General features: G+C 44.8%; 3 protein-coding genes across 20 annotated transcripts; 2 read left to right on the top strand and 1 right to left on the bottom strand.

The window, feature by feature from the left end:
• Positions 1-35: 35 nt before the first annotated feature.
• On the bottom strand, positions 36-10,141 carry LOC125990346 (triadin). Of its 12 annotated transcripts, none has more exons than XM_049757444.1 (28): positions 9,670-10,140; positions 8,436-8,651; positions 8,204-8,245; positions 7,519-7,644; positions 7,412-7,438; positions 7,307-7,333; positions 5,858-7,219; positions 5,685-5,786; positions 5,556-5,618; positions 5,427-5,468; positions 5,274-5,342; positions 5,162-5,200; positions 5,000-5,059; positions 4,866-4,919; positions 4,742-4,789; positions 4,548-4,679; positions 4,320-4,484; positions 4,171-4,257; positions 4,071-4,106; positions 3,937-3,984; positions 3,712-3,753; positions 3,585-3,635; positions 3,456-3,506; positions 3,254-3,382; positions 3,157-3,183; positions 3,053-3,082; positions 2,058-2,096; positions 36-1,918 (listed from the first exon to the last, which is right to left on the bottom strand). In XM_049757444.1, the coding sequence occupies exons 1-28, from the start codon at positions 9,683-9,685 to the stop codon at positions 1,782-1,784; spliced, it is 3,267 nt and encodes a 1,088-aa protein (XP_049613401.1). In that variant the 5' UTR covers positions 9,686-10,140; the 3' UTR covers positions 36-1,781. The 12 variants fall into 12 exon arrangements, 10 of the variants coding, with proteins under 10 accessions (XP_049613401.1, XP_049613393.1, XP_049613395.1 ...); XM_049757446.1 differs by adding an exon at positions 2,693-2,725 and having other exon boundaries at positions 1,822-1,918; positions 4,320-4,679; positions 9,670-10,141; XM_049757436.2 differs by having other exon boundaries at positions 4,320-4,679.
• A 247-nt stretch (positions 10,142-10,388) lies between these two features.
• Positions 10,389-18,097, top strand: znf512 (zinc finger protein 512). 4 transcript variants are annotated; one of them, XM_049757469.2, is made up of 15 exons: positions 13,189-13,467; positions 13,591-13,659; positions 13,750-14,588; positions 14,859-14,910; positions 14,983-15,047; positions 15,130-15,473; positions 15,540-15,668; positions 15,763-15,887; positions 15,981-16,067; positions 16,140-16,238; positions 16,505-16,867; positions 16,938-17,039; positions 17,112-17,174; positions 17,253-17,351; positions 17,440-17,730. In XM_049757469.2, exons 5-15 carry the CDS (start codon positions 15,022-15,024, stop codon positions 17,728-17,730), a joined length of 1,728 nt encoding a protein of 575 aa, XP_049613426.1. In that variant the 5' UTR covers positions 13,189-13,467; positions 13,591-13,659; positions 13,750-14,588; positions 14,859-14,910; positions 14,983-15,021. The 4 variants fall into 4 exon arrangements, 3 of the variants coding, with proteins under 3 accessions (XP_049613426.1, XP_049613423.1, XP_049613425.1); XM_049757466.2 differs by having other exon boundaries at positions 16,938-17,174; positions 17,440-18,097; XM_049757468.2 differs by having other exon boundaries at positions 15,582-15,668; positions 16,938-17,174.
• Positions 17,661-24,985, top strand: gtf3c2 (general transcription factor IIIC, polypeptide 2, beta). 4 transcript variants are annotated; one of them, XM_049757453.2, is made up of 21 exons: positions 18,161-18,267; positions 18,371-18,468; positions 18,807-18,899; positions 19,094-19,544; positions 19,688-19,812; positions 19,881-20,053; positions 20,138-20,211; positions 20,287-20,364; positions 20,447-20,545; positions 20,625-20,852; positions 20,921-21,032; positions 21,098-21,215; positions 22,265-22,296; positions 22,369-22,498; positions 22,576-22,720; positions 22,802-22,963; positions 23,052-23,130; positions 23,203-23,334; positions 23,456-23,665; positions 23,733-23,834; positions 24,412-24,985. In XM_049757453.2, exons 3-21 carry the CDS (start codon positions 18,857-18,859, stop codon positions 24,634-24,636), a joined length of 2,718 nt encoding a protein of 905 aa, XP_049613410.1. In that variant the 5' UTR covers positions 18,161-18,267; positions 18,371-18,468; positions 18,807-18,856; the 3' UTR covers positions 24,637-24,985. The 4 variants fall into 4 exon arrangements, with proteins under 4 accessions (XP_049613413.1, XP_049613409.1, XP_049613410.1 ...); XM_049757456.1 differs by lacking the exons at positions 18,161-18,267; positions 18,371-18,468 and adding an exon at positions 17,661-17,810; XM_049757452.2 differs by having other exon boundaries at positions 18,151-18,468.
• The last annotated feature ends 130 nt before the right edge of the window (positions 24,986-25,115 follow it).

Here is a 25,115-nt window from a genome sequence, read left to right as displayed (position 1 = left end):
ACGTGATAACTCAGAAAATATTCAACTCACATGCGTCACATCACTTATGGTTTTATTAAGATATTCAATTATCTGTGTGTGACCAAGTGATGAACAAACAACCGCAGTGTTACAGTTTATTTTGTAATCTGACCATTCAATACCTCTTTGTTTCTTCTCTTTCTTCCAGAAATATGATTATTGTGATTCATATTTGCGGAACATAAATTTGTGCAACAAGCTGCTTCCTCTCAAAACTCATACAAACTCTTGAAATTTAATAAAAACAAAAAGTATTCACATCTGAATTCACACACCACAGGCTCCATTATTATTATTAATAATAATTCTCATTATTAACATTTATCAACTGTGGAACCATGTTGATAGGACAGCCCTCAAATTCACACAACTACTTGTGACCTAAAAACAAAATGAAGCAGCACAGCTACAAACCTGCTATCTTGCTCGTTAGCTAGCGGCTAGCCGAGTGGTTAGTTCATGCTCGTTAGCTACATGCTAACTCAAAAAGGGATTTCATCCCAAAGAATACAAATGCAATGACTAGCATGAAGCGTTTATTTAGCTGATGCTAATGCTAAACTCTAATGTAAATACAATCAAAACCCTTTCGTTACATTTACCAAACTCTTGTTGCTGTAGTAGAGTTCGGTGATAAACGATGCTAATAAATAGATGAATTTGAATTGTCAAGTCTTTTGTCATCAAGTCCATGCACGTTAAGACTCAGAAAGTTGAGGCTAGTTCAGCTATGCACTACATGACTTGGACCTTGTGCAATCATAGCAACAGCCGCAGCAACATATGCTAACGTATGCTAAGGGATAACACAAAGAGGTCAATGAATGTTTTCTTTTAACCCCGATCTTATGTCAGGGTGGAGTCAGGTGTAAAGACTCTCTTTCTTTCTTTCGTCATCAAGTAAGACATCGATAGCCAACGTGTGTGTTGCTTCATGCTAGGTTTGTAGACAACATGGCCACACGCGTCGCTTTGACGTATAGTCGAAATAAATTAGGTCACCGATGGCCTCGACTGATAAACGATCGGTTTCCGGAGTTGGTCGCGCTAATGCACACTTCCTGTCTCTGAACGCAGGATGCTAATACGAATAATGCTACTATTTCACTTGAACCTTAGACAACTGAAAATTGGCTAAGCTAACATCTTAGCTAATTGTTAAGATATAACCTCTTTAATGAATATTAGAGCATAACCATGTCAAGTATTTAAGGCTAGCTAGCATTAGCATTGTTAGTGTGTGTTCAGAGGCAGGGGGTGCAAGTGTGGAAAGAGGTGGGGCTCCTGGGGTTTGACCCGCTAACATTTACACGCATACTTATGAAATTAAAAAAAGTGAACACAATTTTGTTTCAGGGCAAATGGTGCAGTGCCCCATCAAATCCAGCAGATGGTGCTGCAGTTAGAGAAGAACAAACTCCAACAAGTATTTTGTATGTATGCTTTAAAGATTATTGTTCTTAAAATGTTTATGTTTTCAAAATAACTTTTGTCACCAATGAGCAACCAGTGTGTTACATGACTAGAGAAAGTAAGCTATCCGAATTAAGTGGTGATTTTTTTTTCTTATTTATTTTCATTTTAATAAATGTACCGTGGAAATGTGGAAGTTGTAAACTATTTTTTGGGCAGTTAGTTTTTTGTTAGTCTGAATGAGCGACCTCAGGAGCTCAGCCTTGTAGGTAAAAAAAAATGTTTCTGTCCTTGTTGCACCAAACAGAAACGAGTCCTTCCTGGTAGGGTGTGATGGAAGCTGCCCCCTACTGCCCTGACATTTTGGCCGCCCTCTGCTGCTCGAGTAGGGACTTGAGTGTGGCTGGCATGGCTGGGCTGAACGGTCGCAGGGGATACTGGGCATTTTTGCCGGGTACGTAAACACACTGGAAGTATCTTTGACCTGTAAAAACAAAGTTTAGGAAAGGAGAAAACAGACACTAAGTGCTGCAGAACCTACTTTTCTTGTGGGCTTACACTGCCCTCTAGTGGCAACCCCCCCAAAGCTATGCAGTGGGTCACCATATTTAACTTGTACTAACCTGGTTTCTTCTTTTCTTCACTTTCACCTTCTGACTTTTCTACGAGAGGCACACACAATACAACAGATTGAGCTACTATGCTACATGCTAAGAAGAAGTCAGGACAAAGATGTGGGTGGGGGGGTGTTGTAGTTTCAGCATGCTGCAAAGGTTCAAAGGTCAAAATGTAAAGGAGGGTTAGATTAGTGCAAATACAACGGCAAACTTTGGGACTCGGGGAAGCTACATTTGATTTTTAAAACAAACTGATAATTTGTTTGTCCCCAAAAAATCAGTTTTCATAATAAGCAACCATTTTGCTTTTACCGCCAACAGGAATTGTTCACGTAAAATATTTTCTTCATTTTGACACATTTCTGAAAGTTTTCATTTCAATTTTCAGCCTCATATCCTCATCACAAATGACCCAAATCTAAAAATCAAATGTGGCCCTTTAACCCCAAAGGTTTGCCCACCTCAGCCTTGGAGGTTCTTTTATGAAAAGATGGTAAAAGAAAGTGTGAAAACACTCGGGAAGAAGAATAAAATACATTTGGGAGTGTTATCTTGCTCAAATAAATCAGATTATTACAGCTCATCTTCATATTGTGCTGATGATAAGAAAAGAAAAAGACAATTAGACACAAAACAAATACCTCAGGCTCTATAGGAAGCTCTTTTTTCTCCCTCTGATGACAACAAGCATTAAAACACTTTTAGTTTTTTGAAAACAAACATGAAATTCTTTTGAGCACCTTTATGTGTTAGAGGAAAAAGCAAAAAAAAAAGCTGTCTTGTTAGCAGTTGCACTGATTGATAGTTATTTACAGATCATTAATTAATATTAGGCGGAAGGAGAATTTATTTGCTTTAGCTTACTTTCTACTAGGGCTGAACAACTAATGGAATTCTGATATTTACCTTGTAAAAGATAACTAAATTAAATCCCAGTCGCAATAAATAAAACATAAAAAATCTCACCGGTCACACACTTAAGTAGAGGCTTCCGTACTTACTGGCTTGCGAAGGTTCCTTGTCTTTTTTGCCTGAAATTGAGGTTTGTTTTTTTTTTATTAAATTAACAAACTATTAAGCGTACACATAAAGTTATCAATCTTACTTTTCAGTAATGTTGTTCTTGTCTTGGCTGAAGAGAAAGAGAAAGCATGCGTGTCAATCAACAGACAACATGCAAGCAGCCATTTTGTCTCCCTCACGTGTTTGCGACGATTTGTCAGGCTTGTCCGTCACATTTGTCTTCTTCATCGTGTCCATCAGTCCGACCCTCAGCTTGGTGGACTGCGGTGACGATTCTGCTGCCTTAGGACTTGGAATTGGACCTTCTACTAAGCCAAATTTTAAAATGAGGGGTGGGCACCATTCAACTGTCTCAACTACAACTATTTTTTTTTTTTTTACCTTTTTTGGCTGCAGAGGAGCAAGAGGTCCTTGTTTTGCTCTTGACAGCATCTGAGAGTGACCCCAAAAAAAAATCTGTTGCCGTGAGAATATCAAATCACAAAAACGACGGGCAATGAATGACCTGACCTGTCTTTGAGGCAGATGTGGAGCTTCTCTTCCGTCTTGCCACTGCAGCATCTAATGAAGAAAACAAAATCCTGATGATTACAAAAAAATGACTGTCACCACGGCAACCATCTTAAAAAACAGTTACCTCTCTTTGGAAGAGCTGGAGCACTTTTTCGTGGTTTTACAGCTTAATGTAAAAAAATAAATAAACATAATTAAGACACTTTTTTACATTTTTCTCCTAATTATAGCCACCATTCCCTTAATCCATCAGTGGATTAAAATCAAATACTTCAAATTGCTACCCAGTTCTGTAAAAATAGCCCGGTACTTTTGTAAGTACTATTATTGATTATCTTTCGTTATCAACCTGTCTTTGTAGAGCCAGCTTTGGTTTTGTCTCTTTTGAGCCCGTCATCTAAAATCGAAAATAAGCAATGGGAATGGTTAGACGTGTACCTAATAAAGTGGCCGCAAAGTATTAACAAAGAGAATGCAAAATACCTTTGTGATCCTCCGTCGTCTTTTTCTTCTTGGCTTCTGGAATAAATACATCGTTAATAAGGTGGAACATTGAAAATGATAACTATAAAATGATAATCACCTTTCTTTGCAGATATTACGTCTTTGACACCCTCTGGTTCAGCTTTTGCTTTTACGTCTGGTTCTGCTTCCTCTGCTTTCACGCCGACTGAATATTCATCTGCTTGTCAGTTTCCATTACATCTACGAACCCGTATGAATGTTCCTCACCTTTCTCGACTTCGGGCTCAGTGGGAGATGCTTGTTCTGTGGCTTCTAATGGGACGGTTTCGACCGCCTGGACCGGTTCAACTGGCTGTACCGGTTCTGCTTGGACATGCTGGACTGGTTCTGCTGGTTGCACAGGCTGGACTGGTTCTGCTGGTTGGACTGGTTGGACTGTTTCTGCTGGCTGGACTGATTCTGCTGGTTGGACTGGTTCTGCTGGTTGGACTGGTTCTGGTGATGGCTGCATGACCGGTGGCATGGGCTGAGCATAGTAGTGGGGGTAGAGTGGCGGCATCATCGGGTGGGGTTGGTAAAGTGGCGGCGGGTGGGTGGGATGAGTAGTCAGAACCGGAGCAGCAGAACCTGTAAAGATCAAATTCGTGTGAATACTGTGGTGCACAGGAAGTGGAAGGCCAGTAGGCTACCTGAGGCGGTTGGAGGCGGGTACGGAGTGTCGGTCACGATCTGATGAACTGCGAGGAACAAAAAAAAATGCAGGTGAAGAGAACAGAGATCCAGTTGTGAGAAGTCCACTTGTTGAACACTCACCGTACCAGCCCGGAGGAGACGGGCAGTAAACTGGTGCTGGTCTGCAAGGACCAACTGGAAGCAATACAACCACATTTTTAATAAATATTTTTTTTATTATTTTTAATAAATCAATATAAGAAGTGGCGACGTACCGTCTTGCACTGGTTCGGGTACTTGTGCTGGTTTTGGACTTTCCTTCTCAGCAGGTGCTACTAATAAACACAGAAACATTTTTTTAACCTAATTTATGATCTTTATTACAATTTGATTAGTTTCAGTCAGATCTACTTGAACTGGATCTATGATCGGCTCACCTATTTTGGGCTTCTTGCTCTTTTCTTCTTTCTTGGCTTCTTCAGGGCAAAGAGAACAAATGGAATGAGACCAGCACACATATGCTGTGATCTTCACCTCATCTCCACGTACTTTTGAGAAGCATCGGAATCCTCCTGATCCGTCTCATTTTTGGCTCCAGACTGGCAGTCCTGGGAAGTGCTGGGCGGCCAACACGTGCATTATTTGCATCTCCTCAACATCAAAACAACAAGTAAGTGGCATCACCCACATATAAAATCTTACCTGTTCTTTTCGGTTTTTCTGTGACCTTCATCGCTTTAGGTTCTTCACATGAAAGAAATAGAAACATAATCTTCCGGTTCTTAACTGGAACTCAAAAGTGTGTGATGGACTTTTTCTGTGTGGACCAACCTTTCTTCTTGGCGCTTCTCACGGCAGACACTCGCGTCTTTGCAGAACTTGCGCACGGACACACTGCAACGAGTAATTATTTAGTTCCAATAGAAGCTATCAAAATTGTCGTCACGTTTCCTCACTGACCTGCTGGGACTTCAGCTTCGGCCTTTGTCACCTTATCCTCTTCGTCATCCTCTGCTTTTTCGGGACTGAGGTCATCTACAGCCACGTGTGGAGCGGTCAGGACTGGAAGGGAGCAAAACAAAAGTATGGGTAGATGCGTAGATGGATGAAGTGGACGCTATCATCTACTATACCTGACTGCAAGTCATCTTCCTCCTCATCGTCCTCATCTTCATCCTGATGAGGTGCCAACTGGATGTCATCCTTAAGGTCAAGCGCAGGCTCATCTTCCTCACCCAAGGTCAATGGTGGTAAGCCCACATCTTCATCATCCTCATCATCTTCATCCAAGGGAGGTAGCGCTATGTCTTCATCTTCCTCATCATCGTCTGTGACATCATCGTGGGCGAGGTCTTCCTCATCGTCGTCGTCGTCAGTCAATGACGTGACAGAAGTAAAGCCTTCATCCTCTTCTTCCTCTTCGTCATCATCTTCATCAGCGTCAAGAGCAAGATGAAGGTCGTCTTCATCTTCCTCACTGAGAGGGACCGCAAGATCTGTGTCAGCGAAGGCTTCGTCTTCTTCGTCCGTTGTTATATCTTCATCGCCATCCTCCTTATCTTCATCAGCTGCATGTTCTCCTTCGTCGTCATCTTCACCAAGCTCAGGTGTGGCCTCATCTTCATCTTCCTCATCAGCAAATGCCTCCGCCACCTCTTCGTCAGCTTCATCACTCCCTGGTTTGGAGGCCTCATCTTCTTCACCCGCAGCAGCCGCTTGCTCCTCTTCATCGTCATCAGTCTCAGGTGTGGCGGCCTCATCTTCATCCTGAGCAGCCTCCTCTTCATCTTCAGTGTGAGGTTCGGAGGTTTCATCTTCAGCAGTAGCAGTGACTTCCTGCTCCTCATCTTCCTCCTCCTTCACCTCCCCTTCTACGGTAGCTTCTGCTCCATCGTCCTCCTCCTCATCAGCGTCAACTTCATCCACTGCATCGTCCTCATCCTCCTCCTTTTCCTCATCCTCAGCTGCTTCATCTCCCTCCTCTTCTCCCTCATCAACTCCTTCATCGACCACACCTTCCTCCTTTTCATCCACACCAGCTCCATCTTCTTCAGTGCCCTCCTCTTCCTCATCTTCCTCAGCAGCTGCCTCCTCCTCCTCTTCTTCCTCCTCTCCATCCACACCAGCTTCATCTTCAGAGCCCGCCACCTCCTCCTCCTCCTCTTCTTCCTCCTCTCCATCCACACCAGCTCCATCTTCAGTGCCCGCCTCTTCTTCCTCCTCCACCTCCTCCTCCTCCTCCTCCTCCTCCTCCTCCTCCTCCTCTCCATCCACATTAGCTCCATCTTCAGTGCCCGCCTCCTCTTCCTCCAATTCCTCCTCTTCTTCCTCCTCCTCCTCCTCCTCTTCATCCACACCAGCTCCATCTTCAGCACCCTCTTCCTCCTCCTCCTCATAGTCTTCCTCATACCCCTCATCCTCCTCTTCCTCCTCTTCCTCATCCTCGTGGACCTCTTCAACTGCCGGCCGTGACTTCTTCACTTGCATCTTGGTGACTTCAACAAACATGGAGACAATTGATCAGCAATTAAACAGCAGGGCAATGCAACTTTAAAATACGAAAGCAATTAACGAGCACGCACCTTTACTTCGAGATGGCAGGAACTCCCCTGGAATACAGAAGACAAATAAAATCACAGAACTGTTAGCCGTTACCTTTTCTTCTCTCGTGTGATGTTTACACTCACCTTTTTTCCTCACAGCATAGAGATTTCCTAAAGAAGAATGAACAATAACATTGAGTCCCATCACCAGAAGGATCGAGACGAATAGACAAACTCCATCAAAGTATTACCATCGTCTTCATCTGGCGCAACTAAGCTGGCGGCAAACTTCAACATGCTATGGACCGCATTGGTGGACCTCTCCACCATGTCGTTGACGGCCTTGGCCGGGTCCGAGCTCATCCTGCCGAGGCCTCCTGCCAGGGAAGCTTCTTGTAAGTATTTGATTGACAGGCTCAAAGACAAACTACTTTTTTTTTTTTTTAGTAAACTTCCCTTTTTATAAATTACTATGTATTAAATCGAGAGTATACATCCATAAAAGCACAACAGGCCAGGTTGAACGTGCTCATTTGAATACTCGCTGATCACTCTATTAGGTACACTATCGAATGAGATCAATACAAAAAAAGAGATTCCAAATATCCCAAATGCTTCCCATTTAACAGTGCAGGTGTACCTAATAAAATGGCCAGCGAGTGTCTTATCATCCCCCGCTTGCTTCCATTTTCAACCTCATTCTACCAACAAAATGCCAAACTCAAAATACTAATTGAAAGAGCTGTGTTCAGAGGAGCTCGATTTGTTTTTTTTGTGCCCATTCAAGCTCACCTGAAGTTCAAATATGATAAAAAAACATATTTTTTAGCATATTTGAACACTCGAGAATCACTACTGCAAAGGGGCACACTCAAGAAGGTTAGTGGGAGGGGGTCTGTGTGACGAGGGGGTTAGTCAGTGGGAGGGTCTTCTTGCCTCGACGTTCTGAGTCTTTAAAAACCTTCCTGGCGCCATGATCTGTTTGCAGGAAGTAGAAGAAAGAGGAAAAAGAAAAAAAGAGCTCTAGTAGCTGTGTTCATGCTGGTGATGGGAAAGCAGAACATGAAAGTTGTCCTCGTAGACTCGAATTGATCAAATCGATAAAGACACGCAGGAAGTAAGATCGCAAGTTTCGTTGAACATAATGTAAATAAATATAAGGGCTCACCTGAAATGGTTTTGTAATCCGCCAGGTCAAACATGATGACAAAAACGCACGACCACGTGACCACGAGCGCCAGCACGAGGATCCACGCCAGCGGTGAGCTGAATGTCGAGTAAATGTCATCGGCGAAAGTTCGCTTGGACGCGTCATCGGGCGGCGAGCCGGCGTCGCCGCTCTTGCCGTCGATGACCATCGTGGTGGTGCTGGTGGACGACCTCACTGAGGAGAAACATCCAACCGCAGGTAAACGCGCATCCACAACACCCCTCGATCGTTTACGTCGGGCCGGCGAACGGGCCGAGACGGTTAGCCGATCTCCCCCGCCACCTGTTGACTTTGCTCAGCTCGCGTTGGCGTAGCTATTGCTGACTCACAAGGCTTAGCGGCACTCGACAAAACACGCACACACACCACATAGGACAACACAACACTTGAACTAGCGAGGGGACGCCACATGAAACCATCCTGCAGCTTTAAGCATCATCCTTTGACACTTCTGGAAGTTTCCTCTCAGCGGTCATGTTTGCTTGTCACTACAAATGTCAGCTGTAAGAATAAGTTCTCCCCCCCCATGACATTGTGTATAGTGTTTCCAGACATTTTTTCAAAACTTTCGTCCCCTCCAACCTTTCAACCTGACCCTTAAATCATTCTTTGTCCTTCCCCGGTGTGATTATTCAGCCATGCTGGAATCGTCCTTTTAAGGCCAGCAGCTATTTTCATTCTTCTCTGCTTCCCTGACTTGTCTCATCTCCTCACAAGTCTACAAAATCAAAACATCTCCTTATTAATAAGCGGGCCGTAGAAATGTCTTCTAGTGTAATGTGCATGCCAGGCCACTAGTTGGCAAAGTGTTTTCTGACGAGCATCAGACGTAGGATACCACCTGTGTGAAAATGGAATAGCGGAAACCCTGAATTGGGGTTCCCTTACCTGTATAGTCAACGATACACAAAAATAATTCGAAAACATCATCAGAGTTGGCAAATAAAAACACCAATCGATTCTACGTCACATTCACCGTCCAACAAAACATCAGTCATAATCAATGACACCATCAATGCCAATCAATAAAATGTGTCAGTGTTAATGTGCAATGATCCTGCTATACACCAGCATGGCAGCATTGCAAATAGATGATACATGAGAGGAGCGGAATATTTTTAGCCACGTCCATGCTAACTACCCTTCACACACACACACACACACACACGTAGAGGAGCAGCCAACTTTTTACCTTCTACTTCAGTCATTGCTGTACATTCAAAGTGTCGGACGCAGAGTCCGTTGCCATGAAAACAAAATATGGATCCTTCTCGACGGTGCAATCGATAATCCCAAAGTGACCGAAAAATTCTTTTTAAAAAAATTCAAAAATCATCGACAAACACTTTGAATTCTTGCAAAAGGTAAAGCCTGGTGGTCCGGCTGGCTGGGGGTCCAAAGGGGGGACAGACGGAGGAAACCGAGTCGAGGGTGCTCGGAGCGCGAGGCTGACTGCCCGCCCCCCACTCCGGGCCGACAGATTTAGATCAGGGTGAGACAGAGACGTCACCTTGTCCCCGCCAGCTGCCGTTACAACTTTACGTGGCTTGACTCCGGTTCTGAACCCGATTCATTCACATGTGCATTCGATCCGGTTTGCCTGGTGAAAGTTTTCAGCCCGCACCGGTGCACATTGATGTCATGGTTGTGTGGCGGCTGAGTTATTCTTAGAGCAGCTGCCATTCGCCTTCGCCTTTTTAGGCCTGAGGCGTGACCTTAACCCCTCACCGGTTCACGCACAACCCCCCTCCAGTTAGCCCCCCCACACACACACACACCCTTCTTCCACGAGCTGCCATCAGTTGAGCTTATATAGATATATTAATACATGCATAGTGAAAAATAACTATTAATATTGATATTAATATTGCTGCTATTCACATTGTGGTATTTTTTTTTTGCAGTGTTGTGCTTTTTCTTTAACAATGGTCAAAAAGTTTAACCTCTGTTTTATTTTCGAGTGCATGTAAAAATTTTAATATTTCGAAATATAAAACTGAACATGAAGTAACGGGGGGAATGATTAATGTAAAACAGAAGCCCTTGCGATACGCACCTTATCCGTTAGGTGGCGGTAATGTTCCGAAACTGGATTTGTAATGCACTGTTTGAGTAAGCAAGAGACACACACGAAGAAAAAAAAGCTGTGTGCTACAACAATGAAGATTTGTTGTGTTATTATAATCATGACAGGTCATATTTGTTCATCTGCGCTTGAAGTTATCCTTTCTTGCTGCAGGAAATAAGATGGTGGGACGCAGTACTATAATGCATTTTGTTACCATTAGTGGAACTCGGTGGCCTTATGAACGTAAGTTAATGTAGCCCGTAAAGGCAGCACAGCATCGATGTTAATAATATTTACACAAAAGCGATCTTTAGCATGTTCTTTATTACGCAAACTGCTAACTGTAGGTAACCCAAAGCATCTTTTCATCAAGATAGATGCCCTTTAAGTCTCATGCTGTTTAGACACGTAAATGTCCATGTTAAGTTGCGTGATTTTGGTCCAGACTGTTAAATTATCGTTGCTCGTTTGCTGGCACCACATAAAATTTGCTAAGTAAATGAATGTTGGAGCCATTAAATTTCGAACGCATGGGCCTATACTTAACTAATGGATTATTTTTTTTATTTGTTTACGTCTGGGGGGAGGGGAGTATTAACGAGTAAAAACAAGCCCACGTTATTCGTTAGTTAAGTACATAATATTATGTGATTACTATTCGAAAGCATGTGCATAGTTATTAATTGTGTTTACTAAACACGGAGGAGTCCATCTTACTTTTCCGAACAGCCAATCGTAAAGCTCCAGGAGCTGACGTCATTTTAACGCAGAAGTGCTGTAAAAAAAAAAAAAAATTCTCCCCTCTAATAGTTAAGTTGTGATGGATAGCTTGTTTAAAATGCCACCCCAAAAGGCTTCTGTTCGTAATAAACCAAAAAGAACAAACATAATGAGGACCATAGAATTAAAAAAAGAACTTATTGCCAAATTTGAAAGTGGGACACGGGTTTCTGACCTGGCTACTCAGTACAACATGGCCAAGTCCACCATATCCACCATATTGAAAAAGAAAGAAGCCATCAAAGCTGCCGATGTGGCAAAAGGAGTAAAAACACTTACAAGTAGGAGGCATTATCCTATGGAAGATGTGGAAAAGCTTCTGCTGCAGTGGGTCACAGAGAGGCAGGCGAGGGGTGAAAAGGTGTCGGAGCCTATCATTTGTGAGCGTGCACGGCAGCTGTACAGCGATCTGACTCGGGACAGCCCTGGAGACAGCCCGGATGACTTCAAGGCAAGCAGAGGTTGGTTTGAAAACTTCAAGAAGAGAAGCGGGATCCGCTACGTGGTCCGTAAGAAGGACACCCTTCGTGCCGATAAGGAAGGAGCCAAGAAATTTGTGGAGGGCTTTCAGGCGTTTGTCAGGAGCGAGGGCTTTCTACCCCAGCAAGTGTTCAACTGTGACGAGACTGGACTCTTTTGGAAGAAAATGCCCAAGAGGACGTACCTCACGCGAGAAGAAAAGAGCCTCCCAGGACACAAGCCCATGAAAGACAGGCTGACTTTGCTGCTCTGCGCTAATGCTAGCGGAGACTGTAAAGTCAAACCTCTGCTGGTGTACCACTCGGAAACCCCAAGAGCCTTCAAAAAGAACAATGTGCAGAAAAGCAAGCTGAGCGTCATGTGGAGGTCCAATCCCAAAGCGCTGGTCACTCGACAGTTTTTTACTGAGTGGTTCCAGGAGGTGTTTGCTCCCAGTGTGGCGGAATACCTGACAGAGAAGAATCTTCCACTCAAGGCCCTTCTGGTCCTGGACGCCTCACTGGCTCAGCCGACAGGGTTGGGAGAAGACTGGAGCAGTGACCACGACTTCATCGCGGTCAGGTTTTTGCCGCCTAACACCTCACCGCTTCTGCAGCCCATGGACCAGCAGCTCATCTCCAACTTCAAGAAGCTCTACACCAAGGCACTTTTCCAACGGTGCTTTGAGGTGACCATGGAGACCAACCTTACCTTGAGAGAGTTTTGGAAGGACCACTTCAACATCCTCCACTGCTTGACTGTCCTGGAAAAAGCCTGGCAGCAAGTCACCAAGAGGACAGTGCAGTCGTCCTGGAGGAAGCTGTGGCCGACCTCCACGATGCCCAGGTTCTTTGAAGCCTTTGAGCCTGATCCTGCTCTGGAAACTGACGTGGTGGATGAGATTGTCTCCCTGGGCAAGTTCATGGGCCTAGAAGTAGACAGCGACGACGTGGAGGAGCTGGTTGAAGAGCACACCCTGGTGCTCTCCAACGACCACCTGCAGGACATTCAGCAGCAAGACGTTCCCGAGGACGCCTCCTCCTCCGGGGAAGACGCGGGCTGGAATGACAGCATTCCCACAGCGGAAATCAAGGAGCTGCTGGGCTACTGGGCCAAGACGCAGAGTCTGGTGGCCAAGTGGCACCCTAGCGTCACCGTGGTGAAAAAGAACATCAACCTGTTTGACGGAAACGTGGTGGAGCACTTCCGAGCCATCCTGAAAGGTCGCAAGAGGCAAGCGGCTTTGGACAGCATCTTCTCCAAGGAAGAAGCCAATTGTGAGAGCAGCAGCAACAGTGGTGAGCTTCAAGCGTCGATCAGTGGAGTTAAGAGAGGAAGGAAGGACTGTGCGCTGGAAGGCAACTTGGGTCAAGTCTTCACAGAAGAGGACACTTCTTCTGCCGAGTGACATTTGTTCTCTCCACTCCTCCATCATAATCATCATTATCACGTCTGTCACTTACATGACTGTTAAGAATATAATTTCAAATGTGCATTTTTTAAAAGTGAGAGTAATTGAAAGGTCAGAGAACATCTGGTCTGGCCGCTGAGATCGACCAGGAGTCAGTGGTCTTGGTTCCTGTATGTTCTTACGCATATTAACAGCAGGGATGGGGACCCGGATCCAACTTTGAGAACTGGCAGGGATCCCTCTTCAGGACCCTACCAGACTTGGAACACCAGGTAATTGTTTTAAATTATTATCATCATATCTGATGTTTTCAAAAATTATTCAAGTATTTAATTCAGTGATTTATTTACATCCCACTAGAGGTAGACTGATTGACTCACTTAATGTGTTTGCAGACTTGAAGAAGCTAACAGTGGATCGGACCTGGTGAGAGGTCCTAACATCCGGCAATGCTTCACACTCGTGTATGTTCACGTGGTCTTTAAAATATGAGCTGTGGTTGCAATTGTTCCATTCATCCTTTTCTGCCGTATCACATGTTTTGTGTTTTGCAGGAGCTAACCTTGGACCTGTACCACCTTCATCACTGCAACGAGCAACATCTTCAACAGCAACACAACTCATTTTTATACAGAACATATATTTAAGCGCTTTGAAAATAGCACAATAAACCTCGAACTTAAGTTATAATTGATATAATAGTCAGAGTAGTCTTCCCTATAGTAATGTTGAGTACTTTAGCGTTTTAAGACTATATATCACTACTACTGTTAACACCAAGGTTGTTTTTAAGAGTGTCTTCACATGAAAAGTGTGTAGCTTCTTTTTACACTTGTATGACAGTTAAGAATGTTACTCAAAACAGTGCCAAATATAGACAACGGTAACTTTTTGATAGCTGCTACAAAATCTAAAGGAAATTGGGAAAGGTCTTTACTGTATTTCTCATGAAAAATTAAACAAAAAATCTCTAAACTAATCTACAGGAACGCTCTTGATTTTTTTTTTTTTTTTGCTTATATAGTAAATAAAATTTCAGACTGTTGGAACCAGGTATATATTGATAAAGGGCTTGTCAAATTGCGTGTTTCATTTATGTTAAAACGACAGGACAGTACTTAAAATTCCTACAGTACATGAAGGCGGCGCGAGAGGGCGTTCTTCCGCCGTGCACGTAAACGCATCGTGGAACGAACCACTCGCGTCTTTTCCGAGCCTATCTTAAATTTAATTGGCATCGGAACTACCTTATTGTTGTTCATCCGTGGCTCCACAGGCCAGCCCGACACTGAGGTTCGGCGGCTGGCTACGGTCTGCAGGAAGCCGGACGCCACCACTCGGCTGCTTCGACGTCCTTCCCCTCAACCACAACAATAATGGCAGATTGTTTAAAGTAAGCAGATCGCACCTTGCATGTCTTTTGCAGTCAGACTAGACCTTTTAATTGTTAATTTTACTTTGCTCAGATTTACTTTTGTACTCATATTGATATATGAAGCTCTAGTGTCGCCTATCACGACATGCATGTATGCACGTAAACGCAACCCATGCTTTGCTCCGAAATGAAATACAGTATACACATGCATCCAACATTTCTTAAAACCACAAAAACAACTAATATTGTATCTTAATGTCTTGGTTAATTAAAAGTTTTTCACCATAGGACGTAATGGACTCGTCAAAAGTATTGGGACACCTCTGATCTTATCAAGCAGGTAAAGACAATTGCTTCCAACTTTAGGGGGAAAATTATGGGAACTTTTGTAAAGTCATTGTCCATTTTTTAGAGCAATGATGATTTTTAAGAAGCTAATAAAGCAGTCAAGATGAAGAGAGGTTACGCCGGAAAAAGGTACAAGGACAACGAAGTTGCAATTTTTGAACTCTTGTATTTTCAGGACTTTACATCATCACTTTTGTATTGTTTGTATCAGGTACCAGAATCCTCACAATGTCTCCATAAATAATCCAAGCACAAGCTGCTCTGGTCTTGCCAAGGTTGTCAGGCTTCCTCCCAGGCTATTGTTGAAGGACATGTGGCCTCACAGCAAAGGAACCGCCCAGTTTCAGGACCGAAACTTCCACTCCTGGACTCCAGGTGGAGAACCACCACAGGAACAATTATGGCCAGAGGAAGTAGGGCACTCCAGTCAGCAGGACATGTGGACAGTCATGGCAGGAAGGGACAACAACCGAGGCCAGTATCAGGCTGGGAAGCTGCCTTCCTCAGAACCAAACCGGACTTGGAACCCCAGCAGAAATGTATTCTGCAGGCCTGGTAATTATTGTCAAATATTTAAATTATTTTGCTTTATAATATTGATTAGTCTATCAAATGCTTCAGATTCAGTAGCAACAATTGTTGGTGGTGTCCAAAACGACACAGATGTCTTCACGCGTCAGCCTGGTGAGGATGAACAGAAGAGGCCACCAGTGATCTCCAGGAAGAAGGAGCCTCCAATTTATCCTCCAGGTGGGGCTAACTGAGAGCTCATTCACTGGCATGGATGTTTAAAATCGTCAACTGGATTCCACAATTTGTCTGCCACGTTTAATTTTTAACACAGGCAGCCCGGAGGAGCAATGGCAGCTCCAGATTGTCGCCAGAGGCCGAGCCAACTGTCCCAAATGTAAAAGTGTGAGCAGGAAGACGGTGGAAGGGCTCAAGAAGCACATGGACAACTGCAGACTGGTCCGCACCCCTCAAGTCTAATATTTCAACTCTTATTATTTTTTGACAATAAAATGTCTGACGATAGATGTCATTGACTGATGTGACTTGCAGCAAGCGTTTACGTGCCAACACTGCGGGAAGCAGCTCAGGTCTTCCACGGGGATGAAGTATCACATCATGGCCGACCACGGCAGCCCGGTAAGTGCTGAGGGTGGCCAAAAACTTCCGCATCAGAAGGCAGTTGTAAATGTTACCTCGCCTTTTCACCAGCCGTCAGTGGAAGACATCCAGGACCTGGACGTGCGTGTCCTCAAAGACAAACTAAGGACAATTTTAAAGCAGTTGGGGAAAGTCAAGTGCCCCAAAGAGGTAAAGTCACTTGTACTGTAACACTTTTGTTAACAATTGTGATGATTCTCTGTTTTATATTGGTTTTATTTTATGTATATGCACAGGCAGGCAAATGCTCAGTGATATGTATTCCTTTTACATAGTCGCCCCCTAGTGGTCAAACTAAGATAGTGCATAACTAAAATGCCTTGCAAGCAGGCTATGTTCTTGGAACATGCAGTTGGATGTTAAAATATATGCCGACAATATTCTGACCAAATATTGTGCTTTTACATTTTTTCCAGGGTTGCACAGCGACGTTCAGTAGCATCATGGGTTACATGTACCACATTAAGAAGTGCGGGAAGGAGCAAGCAGAACTGGACAAGATGCTGCTCACTTGCTCGCATTGCGGGAAAGCATACAAGTCCAAAGCAGGCCTGGAGTACCACCTGAAGTCCGAACACCCCCCCGTGAATCCCGAGCATCAAGATGAGGCATTGGAGGTCCAGAGCCAGGCTGAGGCGGAGAAGACAGCCAGCGGCAGAGTCCAGCGGGCTTCAGCGCAGCTGGCCAACTTCCACATGGCGCAGATGTCCAACAAGGACCCATCAAAAGACTGTTCCAAAAGGCCCTTTCAGTCCGACCTGGTGCCCGACGACAAAAAGGCAAAAGTCAATCAAATCTGTCTTTGCTATTCACGGCAGGTCTTTCTTAAATGGGTTGTCTCGCTTTTAGTTGAAGTACTTGCGACCTGGCCTGCCTGCCTTCAGCCAGGAGCTGCTGACGAAGTGGAAGAACGAATTGAAGCTACACAAGAAGCTCCTCTGTCCCAACCAGGTCGTGTGCTCATTTATTCTGACAAAAATATGTCCTCTTCAATGCAACATCCCGGTTTGTATTGTCTTTCAGGGTTGTGGATGCACATACACTAGCGTATCCGGACTCAAGGCTCACTTGGGGCTATGTACAAGGGTGCGTCACCTTCTCTAGATATTAGATTCTTCCCAGCGTGATGAACAAACGAGGGTAACGCGTACCATTCCCGTGCAGGGCGACTTTGAGGTGGGAATGTACCAATGTCTGCTTTGCGACAAGGAGTTTCACTCGGAGAGCGGTGTGAAATATCACATCAACGCCACGCATTCGCAGGTAACAGCTCGTCTATAGCGTTTTCCATTGTGTGTTAGCATTATGCTAGCAGAAAAGAAACGTCACATCATATGCTTGTTTGCTTCAGGAATGGTTTGTGACCAACAAAAAAGCTTCCATGAAGTTGAAAAGGCAGCCCAGAGAGACGGTCTACCATACAGAGCAGAAGATCGTGGACCACCACCATTATCATCATCCTCTTTCACGCCCTTTCACCCTTCTGTGCACACCTGTGGAGCGTTCAGCCCGGCCCGTGTGGCTGCTTGATGATGTGAGCGCCGAGCAGGCCCCCATTGAGTCGGAGGAGGCCGACAAGATGGTGGAGGGGGAGCCCAAGGACGGGTTCCAGCCGACACGAAGCAGCATGTTGATGGAGTGAGAGACAATCGGATGGAATGGAGTTCCACTTGGAGGCCTTCAAAAGACAAAAACTGGCTTGATAAATCCAGGAGAGTGCAGGTGAGCTGAGAAGGAAGGTGAGAGATTGTTATATGTACAAATGTGTTCATGTATGTAACTCTTTGTATTCACCTACTTGCTGTAAAATACAAATTCATTTGAGTGGTATATATAAAATGGTCATTTAACTTTAGATAAGAGACACACTTAGTCTATTTTTTACTTGGCAGCTGTGTCCAAACATGTCATTAAATACTTTAAACCAAATTCAGAATCAGCACAAAAAATTAATATAGAAAAGTTTATTTGCATCTCTAAATCAATAAAAAAATGTAAAAAAAACTAAATTGACCTGTCTTGACCAGTGAGTGTCTGAAGTGTGCGCATGCGTGGGAAAGGGCTGCAGTCCTCCTCTCCGTTGATAGGGGGCGACGTGAGCAGCCCCCTCTCTCACTTCAATAAACATGGCGGACTTGAGGCAGCTGAGCGCGAGTTTTAATCAAAACAAGTGCTGACAGTACGTATTTCCTATAAAAAACTCATTTGTTTCGGTGTCCGACCCAATGTGGTGGTTGCCAAAATATTTCAAGACTTAATTGCTACGCTCTATTTTCCGGGAGGGGGACTCGAACCCACATGTTCAGATTCGATCATCGTAGACCAGAACGCGGATAGTCTGCCTTCGCCACCTAAAAGGGGCGGTCGATGAGTCTACCAGGTGACCTTTTAACTACATCTTGGTTCGTCTGGTGTGAATATGAACTTGAATTGTTTATCAAATGTACTGCATTATAAAAGATATTGACGACGGCCCGGCAAGCTACCACCAAGTTAGCATTAGCCTAATGATGCTAACTCAAGTCGCGTGACGGGACATGCCTGACAGGAAGTGTAAATTATTACATACCAAATTACTGTTAAATTTCAAAACTATATTTGTTAGGTTCATTGAAATTTGTCAATTGTGGGATCTGTAAAGTTTGCATCAATACCTGTCGTGTAATAAATGATTTTGTATGTGTGAAATTATGTGTTACTGACTTGTTTTCATTGCAGCTGGACAGCCAACGTGACAAGACACACATGACGGAACGTCTGAGAAGATAATGTTCAAGGAAAGGGTTCCAGATGTTGACGACCCTGAGCAAGGTTCGTATATTCAACCACAATTTGCTATTTTTATTTTTCATCTCAAAAGAATGAGATTGCTAAAAATGAACTGGGTTGCAGCACCTTTGCTGAGTGTGCAGTTACTCCAGACCCAAAGTCAAAATCTATAATGTGTGTCCCCTTAAAACATGGAATTGAATGTACGAAATAGAATGACAAAGTTTATCTTACAGGTCAAGAGCCCTCCTTCGATTTAGCACCCTCCTCCAGAGGTCGGCAACGTAAAAAGAACATAAGATTACGTGACTATGACACCTGCGAAACAAATGAGGACCCAAAGGATGAGGAAGCGCTGGCGAGAAAGCCCCCGGCAAAGGCGGCGGCAACACCTCCCAAGAACACGCCTGCCAAGCGAGGAGGACGTCCGAGAAAGCATGCGCTGGTGGGTACAGAAGTCTCCTCATCACCTCACGTGGCCAACGGGGACGTCTCGGCCCATACGAACAATTCCCCCTCGCCTGTCACTGAGGGGTCTTTGGAGAACGGGATGCCGAAGCCAAAGAAGAAGTACGTGAAAAAGCAGAAAGTGAATGTAGAGCCTGTCGCACCAAGTGAGACCATTAAAGAAGAAGAACCTGAGGTGTTGCCACCAGGAGGCCGCCCAAGAAGGAGTGCTGCTAAAATGTGAGTTGGGGTAAATAAAAACAGCCTTGTCAGTTTTAACGACCTTTCTGACTAAAATGACTTATATTAAGATTCATTAAAATCAGACTTTTACGGAAAGACCTTCTACATTCTCTGTGCTTGTCACTTCAAAAACATTTTAGGGCAAATAAGTTCCTCCACGCAATGGTGAAAGAGGAAACTAATTCTTCCCTTGACGCTCCAAACGCCGCCATCCCCAAGCCAGCATTGGAAACCCCGAAGGAAAATAGTCCTCAAGAGAAAAAAGGTACAACGAGATAATACTGCAAGCCACGTACATTTTCATAAGCAAAGGTAATTTGATCCGCAACCAAGGCCGCAGAGGCAGAAAGAGAAAATATTCGGATGGTGACGCTGCAGAAGATGAGGACTTTGTTCCCGAGCTTGCGGAGTCCGAGGCATCGGAGGAGGAAGACAAGGAAGAGCTGGAGGTGGATGAAGACGACTTGAGCGACTCGGAATATCACAAAGAAAAATACAGTTGCACTGTTAGTGCCTTTGTTCTACCTCCACCTTAAGACGGGAACCGACCATATTCAGGACTAATTATAAAAAACAAATTTCTCCTCCAGACTTCTCGAGTACTCCAAGTTCCCGCCCTCTTGTTTGACGCCATTTTGGAAACTGTCAAAACTCACAAGAAATTGTAAGTCTTGCGTGGATGTTTTTTCTGACCAGTTTTGTGCCTAAAAATATAAATACATCTTTTTTTGTCTCACAGTCGTGACATGCAACTCTGTAGCTGGGTGTTTCCAGAGTGGCTGCCCTCCTCCAGCGTCTGGCATCGCGTAACCTCCAGGTGCTTCCCTTCACCGTACGACAGCAGCCATCTTGTTGCCCTCGCAGTCTGTAAAAGTGACGTTAGCGTGTGTTTTCCGCAGTCAACTGGAGTCCTATCTACCTCAGGAATGTCTCTCGGCTGCTTTCAAAGTATCCAGGGACGGTTACGGAAACGAAACACCGCTGCAGAGACTCAACAGGTACAAACATACTCGCCGGCCTCGATTTACGTGTGATCAAATCAGAACTACTGCTTACTATTACTCCACTTCGGTGCAGGTTTCAATCGCTACCCGCCCACCCGCAGTGCTGGGACATGCATTTGTTCACCGGCGGGCCGGTGTGGGCCATGGAGTGGTGCCCAACGCCAGATGGTGCGGTGGCTTCGCAGTACCTGGCCGTTGCCTGCCACAAGGACATGGAGGAGCAGCACTATTTTCACAAAACCTATTCTGGACCGGCGTTGGTTCAACTGTGGGATGTGGGCACACTGGATTACGACACCAGGTCTGCATTTCATCAAGCTACTATGACCTTACAAAAAACTTTTATGTTAACTTCCTGCTCTTCTGCAGGCCAGACTCCCAGCCTAGCCTAGCATACGGGCTGGCCCTGGACAAAGGTTTCATCTGGCACTTGAAGTGGTGTCCATCAGGCGGTTGGGAGTTGCCAACCTCCCAGAAAAAGGTCAGAGGAGGTTTTTCCACATATCATTATGTAACACTGTGTATCAACTCGTGATTTTTTTCAAGGCTCCTCTACTACCGAGACTTGGTCTCCTGGCCGTTGCTACTTCCATGAGTGTGGTCACCATCTACAGCCTGCCCCATCCCGATGCCCTGCGCGCTAGCCAAAAGCACCCAGACTCAGGTAAAATCAGAAAAATTTCCGGTTTCCACCCCACAAATACTGCAGTACACCTTTTTGTCCAGCAAAGAGCAGTGTTGCCACACTTAGAGTCCACAAATTCCTGCAGTCAGCACCTCAAAATGTTTTTTTTTTTAGCTCCTAGCATATATGAGGATTAGATATGTTCATCATCAATCACACACAATGTCAAGTCAAACCACTTGCAACTACCCACATCTTCAATTAACTGACTCACACACGTCTACCCATGCTGCATCTGCAGAGCTTGCAAGCAGTCACATCACACTTCACAATACCACAATACCTCCTTGTGTGATTCAAAACAGAAGCAGTGCTACACTTTTGGATGTAAAATCCCCTTCCCGCCCATCTCCCTCCTCACCCAGTACGCCATGGCCTTTCCTTTCCATTTTATGTCGTAGAAATGGGTCATTGAGCGACTCCATCAGCTCGCCGCGTCCAAGCATAACTTACGCGCATTAGCTAGACTCCATAAACACACGCACACAGAATATTACATGCTACTGAATTAATGCGTGTGTGCGTTATACCAAATGTATGCTTTGGTGAACAGATGTTGCTTGAGGACATCTTGAAGAAAAAAAAAATCCAGGGAAGCATCCCAGATTTTAGCAGAAGTGATGCTAACAGCGGCTCATTACAAATGCTCTTGTCCCATGAATGAATGAGGCGTGAAAGAGAGGAGGAAGAGGAGGTGGAAACAGCGAGGGAGGAGGGGGGGGTGTAAAAAGACAAAAGGTGCTCGGCGGTGAGGGAGTAATTGACTGTTCCTGTTTCTCCCCCATCAGAGTGGGATCTATAATTGAAATGACAAAGAAGATGCATTACACGGCTGGTTGTTAGCGTGGCAAAGCTGTGAAATTTACACCGCTCCTCTCGCTTATCCCGTCAGTCAATTTGAACCAACGGACAAGTACAAAATATGGCTGAGTTTAGAAGGGGGGGGGGGGGGGTGGGGGGGGGAATAGTATAGTATGTTTTTCTCCATGTGTAGGCGGTGTGACTAAATGTGATTTTTAACTTGGCAGGCGACGCCAGCCAGTCACCGAGCATTTACAAGGTGAGTGAATGCTCTTGTTTTGATGACGCCCTTCTCCCGTTGTTTACTTAATGGCCCGGTTCTTCCCTGCAGCCTCATCCCGTGGTCACCCTGAAGCTGGGCTCCTTGAAAGCTCCTCCCCCGGAGAGCAGTGGCCAGGTTCTGTCCATGGACTGGCTGCCCATCAAACCGCACGACATCATCGCCATCGGCTTCTATAACGGTACATTTTTCACACTTGCATGGAAAAATATTCTGTCATTTTTTTTTAAATCTGAAATGTGTCTTCTCTTATTAAAGGCTTGGTGGGTCTGTGGGATCTGAACACCAAATCTCCATATTTACGCATCCAAGAGTCAAATGACCCTCCCAGCTTGCTGCCGTACAAATGCTTCCTCGCTCACGAGCACGCCGTGCGAGCGCTTACGTTCTGTCCCGCCAGCAGGTAAGATCCCTCACCCGCCATGACGACATCAAACCTGAGTGTGTAAAAGCTCTCAAGGATCCATGTCGTCTTTTGTGGCAGACATTTTGTGGCAACAGCCGGGGAGGACCGCCTCCTGAAGATATGGGATCTGCGCAGGCTCTACGGACCTGTCACGGTGCACAAACGTTCGCTGATTAATGAGATCTGCTGGCCCGCCAATGCACCAGGACTTCTATGGGCCCAGGATTCCGTCTTTGCAGCGTAACACACTCATATTCCCTTGAATATTCATTTCTGGGATGTTTGACTCGTGTTTATTTAGATATGTTTTTTTTTTTTTGTCCTCCAGCAATAGTGGAAATGGAGTCCATTACTTAGACCACCAAATGCAGTCTTACTTTGCCGTACCCAGGCTGACCACCATTTGGGTCTGTCACCGTATTCATATTTCATTTGGGCCACGTCTCGTTGCGGTCTCGTGACTTCCTCTCTCGTCGCAGTCCACCTCCTACTCTGATTGGTTCCACGGTTTTCTGACGTCAGACATGATCGGCGATGTCATCTTGTGCATGTTGCCGCCCTTGATAGACGGCGCTCCTCAGTACATCAAAAAAACAGTGGAGAGGAGATTCGTAAGTTCACCCCTGACAGTGAAAATCAGTGATGTTGGGAAAAAGGTTTTCAAACTTTTTTTCATGTCTTACATGTACTTGGAATATATTTAAACGTATGAAGGCACTTCTGTCTCCTCAGCCTGTCTACATGACTTCTATGGAGCTGCACGGCGCCACTGAAGAGGCGAAGGAGGAGGAACAGGAAGTGTGCGAAGAGGAGAAGAAGGTGGATGATGAAGCAGAGGAAGGAACGAGTGGCGGCGGGAAAGCTGAGACTGGAGCGCATCCCTATGAGTCGTACAAAGACACACAGAGGAAATATTATCTTCACCACACTGACAACAACATGGTAGGCAGTGTTAAATCAATTTGCTGATGTTCAAAATTATTAACAAGAGTTGTTTGGATTCTTGCAGAAGTTATTTACCAAATATGGACGCATGTGGAAGCAGATGAAAGTCTCAGAGTTCACCAATAAGCTCGATTTGGATCTGATGCCTTTGGCTTCGCTGCACAAGGTAAACACACACACAGACACTCATGAAAAGATCAAGTCCACAACGAGTGATGGACCAAGAGCCTCCTCGTCCTCCTGGTGCGCGCGTGCCTGTGTGTAATGATGTGTAAAATAAGAAAAATGTCGCCCAGGGTTGAAGGCAGCGGTGGCCGCTCAGGCTTTCAATGAGTTTAGTTTGAACAAAAGAGGAGGAGGAGGAGGAGAGGTGGGGCAGTGATGATAGACAACCCGGCGGTGCAAAATGCTGCAGGGTTTTGTCTTTAAAAAAAAAGGATTCGACAGAAAAGGCCAGAGTAGGACTTTTTTTTACCATAAAATGCACTGAAGGGGACCAAAAAAAGATGCAAACAAACATCTCAATGCATCATTTGGTCACAAAAATTAGTGTTGAGGTGCGGTTAAAAAAAATATCACATCAAAAGTTGTATAAAATTATAATAGTAACAATAATAGTATTGATAATAACTACAAGTGACCCAGAATTTTGTCGGATATTTACGGGTTGAAATTTGCTCCCGCCACCTTCATCTCTTCAAAACTCGTCCCTGCCCGTCCACGTCCACCTTCACTTCTCTCAGGTGCGTCTCAGTCCAAACCTGAGCTGCCACATGTGGATGGCATCGGGGGGCCAAGCTGGCCTGGTCCGCCTCCACTGCATCAGGGGAATGAACAACAAAGGCGTGCAAAACCTCATCCACCGGGCCTGCAGTGGCCCCCTGGAGGTCTCCCCAGATGACCCCCAAGACGTGCCTCAGGATGTCCCCTCAGACACCTCCCAAGACATTCCCCAGGTGGGCCTCTAGGACATCCCCCTGACATCTCCTAAGATGATAAGACCACGACAAATTGTTTTGTCTTTTTCATCCCATTACAGCAAGTCTAAATATTAGAAAAAGAAAGTTTTGTTGACGACTTGAGTTAGGGAATTACTTGAACGCACCTTTATTTGGCCAAATGTTGCATATTTTTTAACAGAAAATAGCTTCATTATCACAAATGTTATGTACAGAATGTATACGCATTTCTAGTCAAATGCTGTTTGAAATTATTGCGTTTCTTATGGAAAACAAAATGTAAATATGTTGCCCTTTTCTATTCTATTAATTGTTTTGATGAATAAATAAAGCCAATTTTCAACATTGGCTCATGTAATTTGTTGTTACTATTCATTTGGGTCTTGGCTGAATGTTTATATTTTTCCCCCCCCAGAGTTTAAAAGATTTCATTCCGTCGTCTTGTGCAATGTTTTATTCCGTGATGTTATACAAAAGACAACACGCAA

This window comes from Syngnathus scovelli, chromosome 20 (genome assembly GCF_024217435.2).
Source record: "Syngnathus scovelli strain Florida chromosome 20, RoL_Ssco_1.2, whole genome shotgun sequence".
NCBI lineage: Eukaryota > Metazoa > Chordata > Actinopteri > Syngnathiformes > Syngnathidae > Syngnathus > Syngnathus scovelli.
Note: the sequence above shows the minus strand (reverse complement) of the source record. Positions and strands in the feature narration are given on the sequence as shown.

Bases quoted from the DNA above. Each gene is read 5' to 3' on its own strand.
- LOC125990346 (XM_049757436.2), bottom strand. The intron at 4,258-4,319 runs GTGAGGAACATT...ATGAATATTCAG, and splicing joins TGAGCCCGAAGTCGAGAAAG to TCGGCGTGAAAGCAGAGGAA. The intron at 1,919-2,057 runs GTTAGTACAAGT...TTGTTTTTACAG, and splicing joins TGAAGAAAAGAAGAAACCAG to GTCAAAGATACTTCCAGTGT.
- znf512 (XM_049757466.2), top strand. From the start codon at position 15,022: ATGAAGAGAGGTTACGCCGGAAAAAG. The intron at 16,239-16,504 runs GTAAAGTCACTT...CATTTTTTCCAG, and splicing joins AAGTCAAGTGCCCCAAAGAG to GGTTGCACAGCGACGTTCAG. The intron at 17,352-17,439 runs GTAACAGCTCGT...TGTTTGCTTCAG, and splicing joins TCAACGCCACGCATTCGCAG to GAATGGTTTGTGACCAACAA.
- gtf3c2 (XM_049757456.1), top strand. From the start codon at position 18,857: ATGTTCAAGGAAAGGGTTCCAGATGTTGACGACCCTGAGCAAG. The intron at 18,900-19,093 runs GTTCGTATATTC...TTTATCTTACAG, and splicing joins TGTTGACGACCCTGAGCAAG to GTCAAGAGCCCTCCTTCGAT. The intron at 23,131-23,202 runs GTCTGTCACCGT...CTCTCGTCGCAG, and splicing joins CCAGGCTGACCACCATTTGG to TCCACCTCCTACTCTGATTG.